General features: G+C 39.6%; 2 protein-coding genes across 5 annotated transcripts in view; one reads left to right on the forward strand and one right to left on the reverse strand.

Annotated features, from left to right (window-relative positions):
- The window catches only part of lrrc34 (leucine rich repeat containing 34), a 29,046-nt gene extending 19,167 nt beyond the window's left edge, over nt 1-9,879 (reverse strand). Inside the window, exon 1 of one of the 2 annotated variants that reach the window (XM_062976753.1) lies at nt 9,746-9,879. In XM_062976753.1, the coding sequence (XP_062832823.1) occupies nt 9,746-9,856 (111 nt within the window). In that variant the 5' untranslated portion in view covers nt 9,857-9,879. Of the gene's footprint in view, nt 1-822; nt 965-9,745 lie in introns of those variants that run through there. The other variant, XM_062976754.1, reaches the window with a different exon arrangement.
- Nucleotides 953-13,084, forward strand: lrriq4 (leucine rich repeats and IQ motif containing 4). Of its 3 annotated transcripts, none has more exons than XM_062976750.1 (6): nt 953-1,080; nt 3,808-4,967; nt 6,579-6,752; nt 9,924-10,062; nt 11,358-11,554; nt 12,828-13,084. In XM_062976750.1, the coding sequence occupies exons 2-6, from the start codon at nt 3,825-3,827 to the stop codon at nt 13,011-13,013; spliced, it is 1,839 nt and encodes a 612-aa protein (XP_062832820.1). In that variant the 5' UTR covers nt 953-1,080; nt 3,808-3,824; the 3' UTR covers nt 13,014-13,084. The 3 variants fall into 3 exon arrangements, with proteins under 3 accessions (XP_062832820.1, XP_062832821.1, XP_003218205.2); XM_062976751.1 differs by lacking the exon at nt 953-1,080 and adding an exon at nt 1,138-1,650 and having other exon boundaries at nt 11,358-11,607; XM_003218157.3 differs by lacking the exon at nt 953-1,080 and adding an exon at nt 1,138-1,650.
- Nucleotide 13,085: the final 1 nt, after the last annotated feature.

Consider the following 13,085-nt stretch of genomic DNA (forward strand, 5'->3'; position numbering starts at 1 on the left):
AAAACATCTTGTCTTCATCACCACCAGATTAGGCTGAAAGTATGACCCCTGCACCAAATTCCATGGTCTAGAACAGTGGTTCCCAAACTTTTGGTCCTCCAGGTGTCTTGGACTTCAACTCCCAGAAACCCCAGTCAACTTGACTATGGAACTATGGAAACTAAAGTCCAAAATATCTTGAAGATCAAAGTTTGAGAAACACTGGAAACTATAGAAAAGGTATCCCCCGGACCACTATTACTAAGCTTCTTAAACTGTTGGCGGCAACCCCATTTGTGGTCCCTTAACTGAATCTGGGGGTAATGAAAATGTATGTAGCTGGCTGTTTTAGACATTTACATGAATCCAGGAGAAAAAAAAGAGAGGCAACAGAACATATTCTGTTGCTTGAGGCTGCAAAGTAAACATGCCAGCATGGCATGGACAGTGTTGATGATGCTCTATGTGCTGTAGTGTCAAATATTCAGCCAAATTCTGATTCTTTATGTAAAAATAAATTAGCACATCCATCACATTAGTATGCAAATTTGCTTTAATCTTTAATTAATGGTAAAATTATATATATACAAAAATGGATTTAAAACAAAATTCTTTATGATTTATTAGTAATTTTTTTTGCATGCCTATTTTATATACCAATATCCCTGGGGTCACATAAAATATTTATTGGACAAAAAGGGGTCACGAATGGAAAAAGTTAACTATTGAACCCAAACACACTGGTAGCCATGATTATACCATTACAATAGAATTTGGTATCTTTGTTATCAGATTATGAAAGCTACTTTTATAGTACCCATACCTTTTCAGTGCTTCACCTACCCTATTGCTTGTTTTCTTCTCTTCTGTGCCCTCCACATCTGTCTCTACTGATACCTCGGAAGAAGATACGGTTAAGTCCTGGAGGAAGCTGCTCATGATGGCCTTATTATGATCTCTAAGACAAACGTGAGCTCATCAGCTGAACTTGGCCTCCCGCCCCAACTCTCTCCTCCTCTTTTTCGTTCCTCTCATTTTGATGCCTGGCTGCCGGAGATCAGAAAGCGTCATCCATCCCAACGTAGTTTTATGACATCAGAGGTATGTGGACGAATCATCTTTGAAAAGGGCTTGTGCTGGGGATATGACAGTTGCGTTAGAACGCAGGGAAAACTGCCAACAGTTGAAAAACAAAAGCAAGCGGCTCTTAGAGTTTGTTGTTGTAGACTGGTCCTTATGGGCACCGGAAAAAGAGAATATGCCCAGTGTTTTATGTCATCATTCCACTATTTCATCACTATACAGCTCTAATCTATGTGACTTGCAGCACTGTAAATATTTTCTACCAAGATGATGCACAAGTATTGCCTCAATTCAAAAGCATTATTTCTGGTAAAAGTCTCATAATATCTCATCTCCAGAAGAGGGAGGCCAAAATAGTAAAAGTCCTGGAAACTATGCCCTTTTAGGAGTAACTAAGGAAGCTGGGTATGTTTAGCCCAGAAAAGATTGAAAGATGAAATGACAGCCATGTTGAAATATTTGAAAGGATCTCAAATTGAAGATGGAGCCAGATTGTTTTCTGCTACTCCAGAAACTAGAACACAAAACGAAGCATTCAAACCACAGGAAAAGAGATTCCTCCTAAGCATTAGAAATAACTCCTTAATGGTAAGAGCTGTTTTGGCAATGAAAGTTTGGTTGATTCTCCTTCTCTGAAGTTTTTAAGGCTGTCTGTTGGAAGTGCTTTACTTGTTTTATTCTGCATGATCGGGGTTTGAACTGGATGGCCCTCAGAACCTCTTCCAGCTCTGTATTTTTATGATGCTATGCAATGACTCCAGGCCATATTTATGAAAACGTTTTTGGAGATTTCTCAGTCCCAAAACAAGCCTGCTTCTTGTTGTATGCCATGAAGTCATTTCTGACTTACAGCAATTTTAAGGCAAACATATCATGGGATTTTCTGGGACTGAGACTGTGTGACACGTGGGTTTCTCCATGACTGAGAGATAATCAAACCCTGGTCTCCAGACCTATAATCCAATGCTCAAACCACTACATCATGCTGGCACTCAACTCTAAACAAAACATCCATGCTGTTGGGGATGTCTTGTATGATGCACACACATCTGTTGCAACTCTTAATATTGTCCGACTAAAATTTCCCTAGTCAGGCCCTTAGTTATTGACAGTAATTGTTTGAGAAAAAGAGACCAAAACTCATTGGTGAGGACAGACCCTCTTTCATCACCAAGGTCTCTTTCATACTATATCATTATAGAATTCTGAAACCACGAGTGATCTTTGGAAGCTTGGGATTTGTAGTCCTGTGGGATATTGGAGAGCACTAGTGTATCGCCAAGCTATAAATCCCAGGTTTGTAGAAGGCTGCTGTCGCAATTCATGTAGTATATAAAGTACTAAAGTAGTGTATGATACTGTAAAAAGATTTGAGTTCTACCATCCTTAATTAATTGGAAGTGGATCAAGTTATTTTCTTGGACAACAACTCCCACAATTACCACCAAACACTGGGGTCTTTGGCAAGTTGTATCCCAAAAAGTAATGTTTCTAAACTCTGATTGGCAATAGTAGCACAATCTCAAATGAGAATACAAAGCAGCTATGATGTGCTAAGTCAGACTAATGACATCATAACAAAGAAGGGCTCTTCCACACAGCCCTATATCCCAGAACATCAAGGCAGAAAATCCCACAATATCTGCTTTGAACTGAGTTATCTGAATTCACACTGACATATATTGCAGTTCAAAGCAGATAATGTGGGATTTTATTCAGCTGCGTGGAAGGGGCCCAAGAAGCCAGCCTCGGCCTTCTTTGCAAAACATATAGAGTCATAGAATAATAATATAAAACTGGCTTTACTTACAAATTAGTTGTGCATAGCTAAAAATCAGATCTAATAAAGTAGAAACGGGAAAAATGGGGGCAGTGGGCTATGGTGGTGCAGGAAGAGTATGGATATGGAAAAGCAAACAAACAAACATGCAAATTAACAGCTAGTGAGTATAGGCATTTAAAGATTGCTAACTCTGACAGTACAAGCCACAAACCTTGCTTTGCTTAAATTAATTAGATTCGCTTGTTATTTCATTTCAGATTTAAAAGAAGTTAAGTGGAATTAGAAAACATTTCTAGCAGTCAGTATTCAACCACCACATATCCCAAATTGTTGGGAGGTGGGAACCACCTATAGCTCTTACCCCATAGAACTGTATGCAGCTTCAGCTTATAATAAACAGTTAAGAGTAAATTCATACAACCAGAATGGCATGGATCATATTCAATCTGAAAATGCAAAGAACAAAATAAAAAACGGGGTCCAAAACATTGCGAGGTACTTTATATCCAAAGGTAAAGGTTTTCCCATGACATTAAGTCTAGTCGTGTCCAAAATTGGGGGTTGGTGCTCATTTCCATGTCTAAGCCGAAGAGCCGGCATTGTCCATAGACATCTCCAAGGTCATGTGGCCAGCATGACTGCATGGAGTGGCATTACGGAACGGTACCTATTGACCTACTCACATTTGCATGTTTTGAACTGCTAGGTTGGCAGAAGCTGGGGCTTAAAGCAGGAGCTCACACTGCTCTCCGGATTCGAACCGCTGACCTTTTGTCAGCAAGTTTAGCAGCTCAGCGGTTTAATTTGTTGCGCCATCGGGGGCTCCACTTTATATCTTACTCAATAAATTACTCAATAAATATTCGAACCTCATTAAATGCTTTCATTCATAATTCCAGTGTTCTGTTTCTGCCACTGTTCTCAGCATTCTGTCTATTTTTCTTCTTCCTTTTTCTTCATAGTCAAATCTAGATAAACGATGGTTGATACTTCCAAAAGCTTTGTCGGAAAAACAGACTCTTACAGATCCAGATCTAGTGATTTTATTTTTGAAGATCTCAGTGAGGCAGAGATAGAAGAAGAAGAGGTAACAAATGGAAGTCAGGACATAATAATTGAAGACATAGTAGTTGAAGAACCAATAGAGGAAATTTTTGTTCCAGTGCAGATCACAGATCGGATCTTTTTTGTTGATTTAGCCAACAAGAAACTGACAGCGATCCCTTGCCAGGTTTTTGATCTGAAAGACTTGGAGGAATTGCATTTGGAAAGAAATATGATTGAGAGCATCCCTGAAAGCATTGATCAACTCAAGAATGTGAAAGTCCTTTATCTGAATAAGAATAACATTGGAACCTTATGCAAGGAATTTGGAGAACTGAAATGTCTTCAGAACTTGGATTTAAGCAATAACCCACTTTCTTATGATTCACTGAATATTGTCAGTAAACTGCGAGCACTTTGCCAGCTCCGATTATATGATGTCAACCTGGATGAATTTCCAGTCGAAATCTGCAAGCATCTCCATCACCTGAAGCTCCTTGGCCTGTCTACAAATAATCTAACTTGCCTTCCCAAAGAAGTGGTCAACATGACCAAACTTACAGAGATCTATTTAAAAAGCAACAAATTTGAAAATTTCCCCCAAGAACTTTGTCATCTGTATAATTTAGAGATAATAGATCTAGAAAAAAATGAACTGAACTCCATACCAGAAGAAATTTGCTCCCTGAAACGTCTGGCCCAGTTCTTCATTGCATATAATAGCTTGACAGCTGTCCCTGATACATTGAGCAAGTGCTCAAAATTGTCCATTTTGGATTTGTCCAATAACCTTCTACACAAACTTCCTCGAAGTCTAAAAGAGTTGACAGAAATAAAAGAATTTGGGTTGTCCGGGAACCCTCTGGCAAACTTCCCACGCCAGATTCGTCGCTGGAGGTCTCTCATTGTGGTTTACTTGAAAAACTGTACATTACAGATGGTGCACCCCTCTTTAGCCAAGCTCACCAACATGATGATATTAGACCTGAGTGAAAATCTCCTGGATACCTTTCCAAGGGAGATTTGCACAATGGAAAACTTGGAGGTGCTGGCATTGGATGACAATCAGATAACTGAGGTATGGATAGAAACTCTAATGAGATCTAGACAATTTTAGGGCCAAATTAGTTCCCAGATTTCTAGCATTTCAGTGACTTGAAACTTTAGTTGAGCATTTGGAAATATAGTTTAGCTATCCAAAAAAGGGCAAGCAACATTATCGCGGGAATGCAGACACAGCAAATATTTGCATCTGAGGAAGTAGATTGATTCAGTTGCCCACATGAGCAAAATAATACAGGTCTAGTATACAGTATTCCACCCTGGAGCTTGTCCAGATTTACCCTTTTAGTGCCATACTTGTAATATACCAGATTGAAATGTATTGACAATCACATGTTTCCCCAGCCAAATTTCAAGTTGGCACTGTGTTTTTTCTTTTTCTTTAGGGCCATCGTCCCATCCCCAGGTGAACTTAGCCATGAGACCCAGCCATTAAATCAGCAGCCTTCTTTCCTAATCAAAATAGTGTTCATATTAAACGCACACCCCAGCAAGTAGCACTGGGTATTAAAAGGAATGGTGCCACTTGTCGGATAGAGTATGCCACCTACAAATCTATCCCACTATTCCCTAATGTCGCACACTAACAAAAATAACAAACTTTCTTTCCCCCGGAAACAAAGCAAAAAATTAGGTTTTTAAAAATTGCATTAAAACAGTGAAAAATGCTTTTTCTCTTAAAACATTCATATGCCACATATTCTTATAGCACCAAAATAGAGGTTGATAAGGCCTTATTATCTAGAGCAGGGTTTCTCAAACTTCTGCTCCCACAATTCCTAACAGCTGGAAACTGGCTGGGATTTCTGTGAGCTGAAGTCCAAAACATCTGTAAGAGCACAGTTTGAGAAACACTGCTCTAGAGTTGTTGAAGGCTTTCATGGGCGGAATCACTAGGTAGTTGTGAGTTTTCCAGGCTGTATGGCCATGTTCCAGAAGTATTTTCTCCTGACATTTTACCTGCATCTGTGGCAGGCATTATCTGAGGTTGTGAGGAGGTCACACCTCTGAGGATGCCTGCTATATATATGGGCGAAACATCAGGAGAGAATGCTTCTGAAATATGGCCATACAGCCCGGAAAACTCACAGCAATCCACTGCTCTAGAGTGTTACAAGATCACTTTGCTTAATGATATTCCAAATTGATATACCTGTATCATTAAACAGCAAACATAAGAGTTTTCAGTACAGACCATTATCTCTTGGAAATGTTAGCATGGATTGATGGAAAATTTCATGGAGGCAGAGAGGAAATACTCTCATTTTGCCCCCTCCTTTGTAGCTGTACTCTTAGGATATTATTATTAGTATTATTATTATTATTATTATTAGTAGTAGTAGTAGTAGTAGTAGTAGTATACCACTTTTTTTCTTTCAAAGAGAATCAAAATGAAGAACAATGGTAAAAATAATATAATAATAACATTCCTTGTCTTCAGATTTCCTTTATACCATCTCCTTGCTATGCATGAGATTGGAAGAGACATCCATTTGTTTCTTTGTTTAATACCTGCATATGCCATCTGGATTCCAAACAACTGAAATTGTTTTCACCCCACAATCCTAGTCCTATATCCATTTTTTCAGAATATTGATTTTGAAAAAAATAATAACGATAATTCAAGGTACCTCCAGAAGTACACAGACTTTCTCGGCTAAAATGCCTCGGCCTGACCAGCAACAGATTCGCCTGGTTCCCAGAGGAAATATTTCATCTTCAGTCACTAGAGAAACTGTACATGGGGCAAGACAAAGGAACCAAGCTTGCAGATTTACCAGAAAACATCAGTCAGTTACAGGTAAGAAAATGAGCAGAGATGGCTTCCAGTAGTAGCTCCCCTTTCGCAGGTTAACTGCAATGGGTTTTTCACAGTGTACAGTTATAGCATTGTGTTTCCATTTTAGCTTTCTAAATATTTGTATCTGAGGAAGTAGTCTTTCTAAATATCCCTCCCTAAACTACAAATCCCAGAACTCCATAAAGTGGAACCATAGTACTGTCATTATGTAGTGTGAAACGACATCAAAACACAATCATGATGAAGATATTGAGACCACATAAATTTTGATTTTTGTGCTTCATTTTATGGCAGAACTGATTGCCAGAGATATTTTAAATCTATGATACATGTTGTATTTTTCACATGGGGAGGGGTAAAAATATTATTGTTATTAATATTAATACTTATTTATTTATTTTGGTGTTGTTGTACCCTGTTTGTGGAATATCTTCCCTTAGAAGGTTCAGATGCAACATTGCAATCTTTGGGAATGGTGGTGTGGGCATGTTGATCTATTTTTATTTCCCCATACATTACATTTTAACGTTTATGTTTGCTTTAATTGCTTTGTTGTTCTATTACCTCTCAATTTGTTGTTTGTGAGAAAGTTGTTTTACTGTATTGAATCTGGTGTGGTAACTTTATTTATACTTTATGTACCCCACCCTGGAATCTCCTTGTAGAAAAGAACAGCTTGGAAATTTCTATCTATACACATAATTATCTATCTATCTATCAGCTATCTATCTATCTATCTCCACATAATAAAAGTGAAAATGTGTGTGTGTGTGTGTGGAGGTGTCCACTTACACCTACAGCCTCCTGCCCTCACAAAAAGCTACAATCCGTAGTGCTGAGGAGCCACCCAAGGCCCTCACTCGAAGGAACATTGTAGGTTATAGCGAGCGCCATGAACGTGTAGCCAAAACACTGCTAATATCCTCCCCAAACACTATGGCCCACCACCCAAGGAAGGCTTTCATTCAGGGATAATTTCATCCTAGATTTTACGTGTTTCCTCCGCCACAGGCAGCCATCCCAGGCTTCCTTTCTCCATTGGTGTGGAATTTGCATGACCCCACCCACTGGCTCTCCCTTAACCCTTTCCTGCTCTTTTCAATTCTGTCTCCATAACAAACAGAGCAGAACTGAGCAGCAACTAAACATACTGGAGGGGTTTGGGGGGAGTTCGCCTTGATTTATAGCTATTGTAGGTACTGGGATGTATAGTTCACCTGCAATCAAAGAGCACTCTGGACCACACCAACAATGTCCCTGGGCCTAACTTAACACACAGAATCCCCATGACCAACAAAAATTCAGGTGGACCTTGGGGGTAAATCACTTTGATTTATAGGAATTATAGTTCACCTACATCCATAGAACACTGTGAACGCAAACGTCAATAGATCTGCACCAAATTTGCCACACATTCCCAATATGGCCAAATTTGATTACTGGTGGATTTGGGATGGAATTGGCCTTGACATTTGTTAGTTGTAGGTACTGGGATTTATAGTTCACCTGCAATCAAAGAACACTCTGAACCCCACTGATGTTGGACCTGGACCAAACTTGGCAAACAAAACCCCCATGATCAACTGAATGTACTGGAGGGATTTGACGGGACTGACCCATCATTCATTCTGCAGCTGGAGAACATACCAAAGCTCCTAAATCCCCCCCCCCCCTTTCAAGAAACCTCACTCTGCATTCCCTCGGGATACCATTGTGGCTTTCGCCAGGGAGAAAACTAGAGATCTTAAAAAAACTGAGGACTATCTGGAACCTATGTTATAAGGATTACAAAATATTTATATACCCAGATCTGACAAAGGAAACGCGGCAGGACCGGGAGGCTCTACAACCAATAACTAGATGTCTAAACAAGGCTGGAATTAGATTTATGTGGAGTTTCCCTGCCACAATACTATTTCATAAAGATGGGAAAAATATACAGTCAAAACTTTGGGAGAAGGCATCAAACTGCTCAAACAGTTTAATCTTTACCAAGACATGGCCGGAGATAAGACATTTGGCAGAGGGCCAGAAGATGGACGTGAAGAGCCAAAGGACATCCCACGAGAGGAGAGAGGAGGAGAAGAGGCAGAGAGAAAAAAAGACAAAAAACTGCAAAGAAAGACAATTATCAAGGCATGCAAACCAGAAGCATAGACAAACAGTCTAACTAACTTTAAAGTCCAAAGGGGCAGGAGACTTATGTTACCCAGTAATTGTTGTTTAAAGGGAAGATTGTAAATAATTATAAGGGAAAATCCACAATTAGGGGGTGGCTGGGTTTTGGTATGTTGTATAATGGTTTAAGGGAAGGTGACTACCTTCGAGACAAAGGGAGTTATAAATCTAGGAGGACAATGTCCTTGAGTCTAGGATAAGGGATTAATGTTGTACCAAAATAATTAAGGAGGGAGGGTAGGCAAGAGAACATACTGAACCTCACTGATGTTGCATCTAGAGCACATTTGCCCAGCATGACAAACTTTCAAGCATTGATACGAGTTTCAGGGGGTTAACTTGGCATGATGTGAGTTGTAGTATAGCCACAACCTTATGCATTTTGTAAAATTGAACTTCTTCCAATAACCTGGGCAACGCCCGACACCCAAGCTAGTTTTAAATAAAAAGATTTTCACCTTTTCCCTTCAGAATTAGAACCCATTGCTCTGTGTCCAAGTCTCTGGAGCAAAAAAAAACAAAACAAGCTGGTTCCCTCTTTGATATAGAATCTTTTCAAATATTTAAACATGGAAATATTCCCCCCACCCCCAAGAATAATGGGACTTCTGGCAGTTTGCAGATTATTAAAACAAGAGCTCACCAGGGAGTGATGAAAACATTCCTACACAGTTCTAAAAAAAGATATCACTCATATATGTGTTCACAATCCAATCCCAAAAATTGAGTATATGGAAGTTAAATATTAAGATGGGAGTGTTGTGTCTTCAAACTATTTGTGACCTTAAAGTGAACCTATTAAGGAGTTTTCTTACCAGAATTTGTTGAGAGGATGATGATGACGCTGATATTTGTTCCCAGCTTTTACTTGCCTTTCTTTGAGGCTGAGAGTCTGACTTCCTCAAGGTCCTCCAGTGAGTTTCCATGGCCAAGCTGGGATTCAAACTCTCAATGCCTAGCTCAATAGATAGGTGTGAATTTCTCTCCTTCCAGAACTTGAAGGAACTGTACCTTGAGAAGAATGATTTGGAGTATCTTCCAACAAGCATTGGCTTACTGAATAACCTGGAAATACTTGACTGTCACAACAACTTTCTTATAGAGCTGCCTGACTCCATATGCCGCCTACAAGGTAAAATAAAGAAAACGAATGATCCTGACAAAGGCTTACTCCAATGCCTTTCCTCACTCAAAGAACATCATTTTGGTGTAACTACAGATTATTTAGGTACCTGTTTTGTGTTTCTTCAAAGCTGAGGTCTCTGTATAAATTAGAGAAAGCAAGTAAAGCGACTCTCTACATTCACTTGCTTCAATCCACAATGGTCACCAACTGCAGATCATCACATCCTACACATAAAATGCTGGCGACATAAATGTGCTGGAGTGTCTGTGCATGCATCACTGTCATTCAATAATATGGTCTGTAATCCTCTCCCTTATTTGGCATTTGCAGGGGTCCCAGAATTTAACCCTTTTGGATCCAGAGGACCCACTCTACCAAAGCCTTTTATCTTTGCATAATTTGAATGACTCCCATGGTTTTAAAATCTGACTTCAAGTCAACCATTTCAGTCAGCCCCATCCTTCTGCTTCTCGCGCTTCTGGGAAGGTGGAGGACGTTCTTATTTATTTGAAGCACATTTATCCTGCCCTTCAAACAAAAGGAGGCCTACTGTCACTTAGAAAAAACAAGATGATCCTTGAGTGTTAGATTGTAGTCTAAACACAAAAGGAAGAAAACAGTATAGATGAAGGACTGTAGCAGTTGGGTTCATTATCTTTCCTAGCTCATATTCTTCTGGCGTATCCTGATGGAATACAAGGGTTGAGATACAACATGGGATTGATGCAAGATTGAGTTGCTAAGAAAAAGACTATATCTAACTGCATTGCTTTTGGGAACTAGGCAGTCTCTAAGGCCCCTTCCACATAGCTGGATAAAATTCCACATCTGCTTTGAACTAGGATATATTGCAGTGTAGACTGAAATATTCCAGTTCAAAGCAGATATTGTGAGTTATTTTGTTTTGATATTCCGGGTCATATGGCTATGTGGAAGGGCTCGAAGACAAAAGTGGAGTTCTTTTTATCCAGAGGGCCAAATACCAGTATATTTCAACTCTGAAATCTCTATTAGTAAGGAACTTTTATGAGAAGCATTTCAAGCTTTTAGACTGTGGCATTTGCGATCAGATTCATTCCTAGAGATTGAGGTCTCTTAACTTAACTTAAGCAAACTGGAATTCACCTGGCTTCTGCTGAGCCTGTTATTGAGGCTGAATATACATTTTCTAAGACCAAGATAATTTCAGCACTTGTAGCTGAAAACATTGCCAACAAACCAATGATTAATTTGAGCTTCAAAGTAAGCATTAAGCAAACACAGCTTGGAAACATTTCACTTTTATGATTCTCTGTGTTTAGGTTTGCAAAAGCTACTACTTCACAGCAATCAGTTATTTCAACTCCCGGAGAACTTGGATAGCTTAGAGAAACTGCAGGTTCTTTCCCTCGAGGGAAACCCACTGATGGATCCACCGGTGGAAGTGTTTTCCGAAGGCCTGCCAGCCATATGGCAGTACTTAAAAGATGCAAGACTGCGGAGGGCCTGGGCTGTCAAGGTACAAATCAACTTCAGAACAATACAAGAAGAATGCCAGGCAGCATTGTGGAGGTTGGATGATTTGTGTAATCCATGTCATTTTAAATCTGCTTGTAAACTAACTAGATATTTGATCAGGCAAATGTTTTGATGGATATCTAATCTTTAAATACATTTGTATGGCATTGCTCTGCCAGAATGTGGTGAAGTTCAGGGATAAGAGAGCAAAGCTGAAAGTACAGTGTGCGAAAAAAACAGGTTATGATCAGTGCCTCCCCTGTCTTGAGAGTGATGCACAAAATGGCATAGGGGACCGACCATAATGGCTGATAGCCGCAATGATGAGGCAATGCCAACCTTTAACTTGAACTTTAAAGGAGTTATCCAAGGTGCTGAACCTAACCTATTGCTAAACTTTGGTACTTTGGATAACTTCTATGGAGCAGAAATTACAACATGGAGCAAATTCAGCATGTGACTGATCTAGAAATCACTAAGCAGTCCAGTGGCTGCAGTCTTGTGATGAACTATTTTTCTTAATCAATGATCTGCTGAAAACTTTTGCTCTCCATTGTTTCCTCTGGGCCAGCTCACTCCTCACCTCCCCAGGGTCCACTCCTTCTCTGAAGAGTGGAAGGCCTTAAAAGGCCTCTTTTGACTTGCAAAATGGGAGTGACAGTGAAAAGAGGGCCAGAGTTAAAGTATTAAAACCCCTACAAGATATACTCCCTACAAGTATTAAATATCCTAAATGCACCAGAGCCTGTCTGATCTTGGAAGATAAACAGAATCAGCTCTGGTCAATATTCGGATGGGAGATTGCCAGTTAATACCAGGTGCTGTAGACTATATTTCAGAGTAAGAAACTGGCAAGTCATTTCTGAGTATTTCTTGCCTAAGAAAATGCTCTGAAAAGTATGTGGTCATCATAATTCAACACCCGACTGATTGCATATTCTTTTGGAAAGAAGGTGATTACTCTGTAATCTTTTTCACTCTACCCAGTTATAACAATTTGATACCATTTTAACTGCCATGACTACATTTAGTTCAATCCTCAGATTTATAATTTGGGGAAGACCTGGGTTGATATTGTAGCTTGGGGAGATATTAGTGCTCCCTGGCACAAAATTCTCAAAGCTTATCTCAAAACTATCAATCCAGGATTCCTCAGCATCCAAACATGACAGTTAAACTGCTATAATTATGGGATGTGAAAGAGACCAACACCACCTTCAAAATATCCAAAATGAGCCTTTTATCATTTTTGTCATTCTCACCTTAACCCATAGGTCCAGGCTTGCTGGCGTGGCATCATGGTGCGCAAGGGTCTCGGGCCCTATGCAGAGATCCAGAAAATGATAAAGAAAGCCAAGAAAGAGAAGAAAGAAAAGAAAGGCAAAGATAAGGGGAAGGAGAAGGGGAAAGGGAAGGACAAAGATAAGGGCAAGGCTAAAGGCAAGGGAAAGAAGAAATAGTTCTTCTGTGGTTGAAACATAAAGCAGATTTTAAAAGCCAATGGAGCCAGGGAATAAAAACAAAGCAGAACA

This window comes from Anolis carolinensis, chromosome 3 (genome assembly GCF_035594765.1).
Source record: "Anolis carolinensis isolate JA03-04 chromosome 3, rAnoCar3.1.pri, whole genome shotgun sequence".
Lineage (NCBI taxonomy): Eukaryota > Metazoa > Chordata > Lepidosauria > Squamata > Dactyloidae > Anolis > Anolis carolinensis.

Excerpts from the sequence above, each read along its gene's own strand:
- lrriq4 (XM_062976750.1), top strand. The coding sequence starts at position 3,825 with ATGGTTGATACTTCCAAAAGCTTTGTCGGAAAAACAGACTCTTACAGA. Across the intron at positions 10,063-11,357 it reads CTCCATATGCCGCCTACAAG|GTTTGCAAAAGCTACTACTT; the intron begins GTAAAATAAAGA and ends CTCTGTGTTTAG. Across the intron at positions 11,555-12,827 it reads GGAGGGCCTGGGCTGTCAAG|GTCCAGGCTTGCTGGCGTGG; the intron begins GTACAAATCAAC and ends CTTAACCCATAG.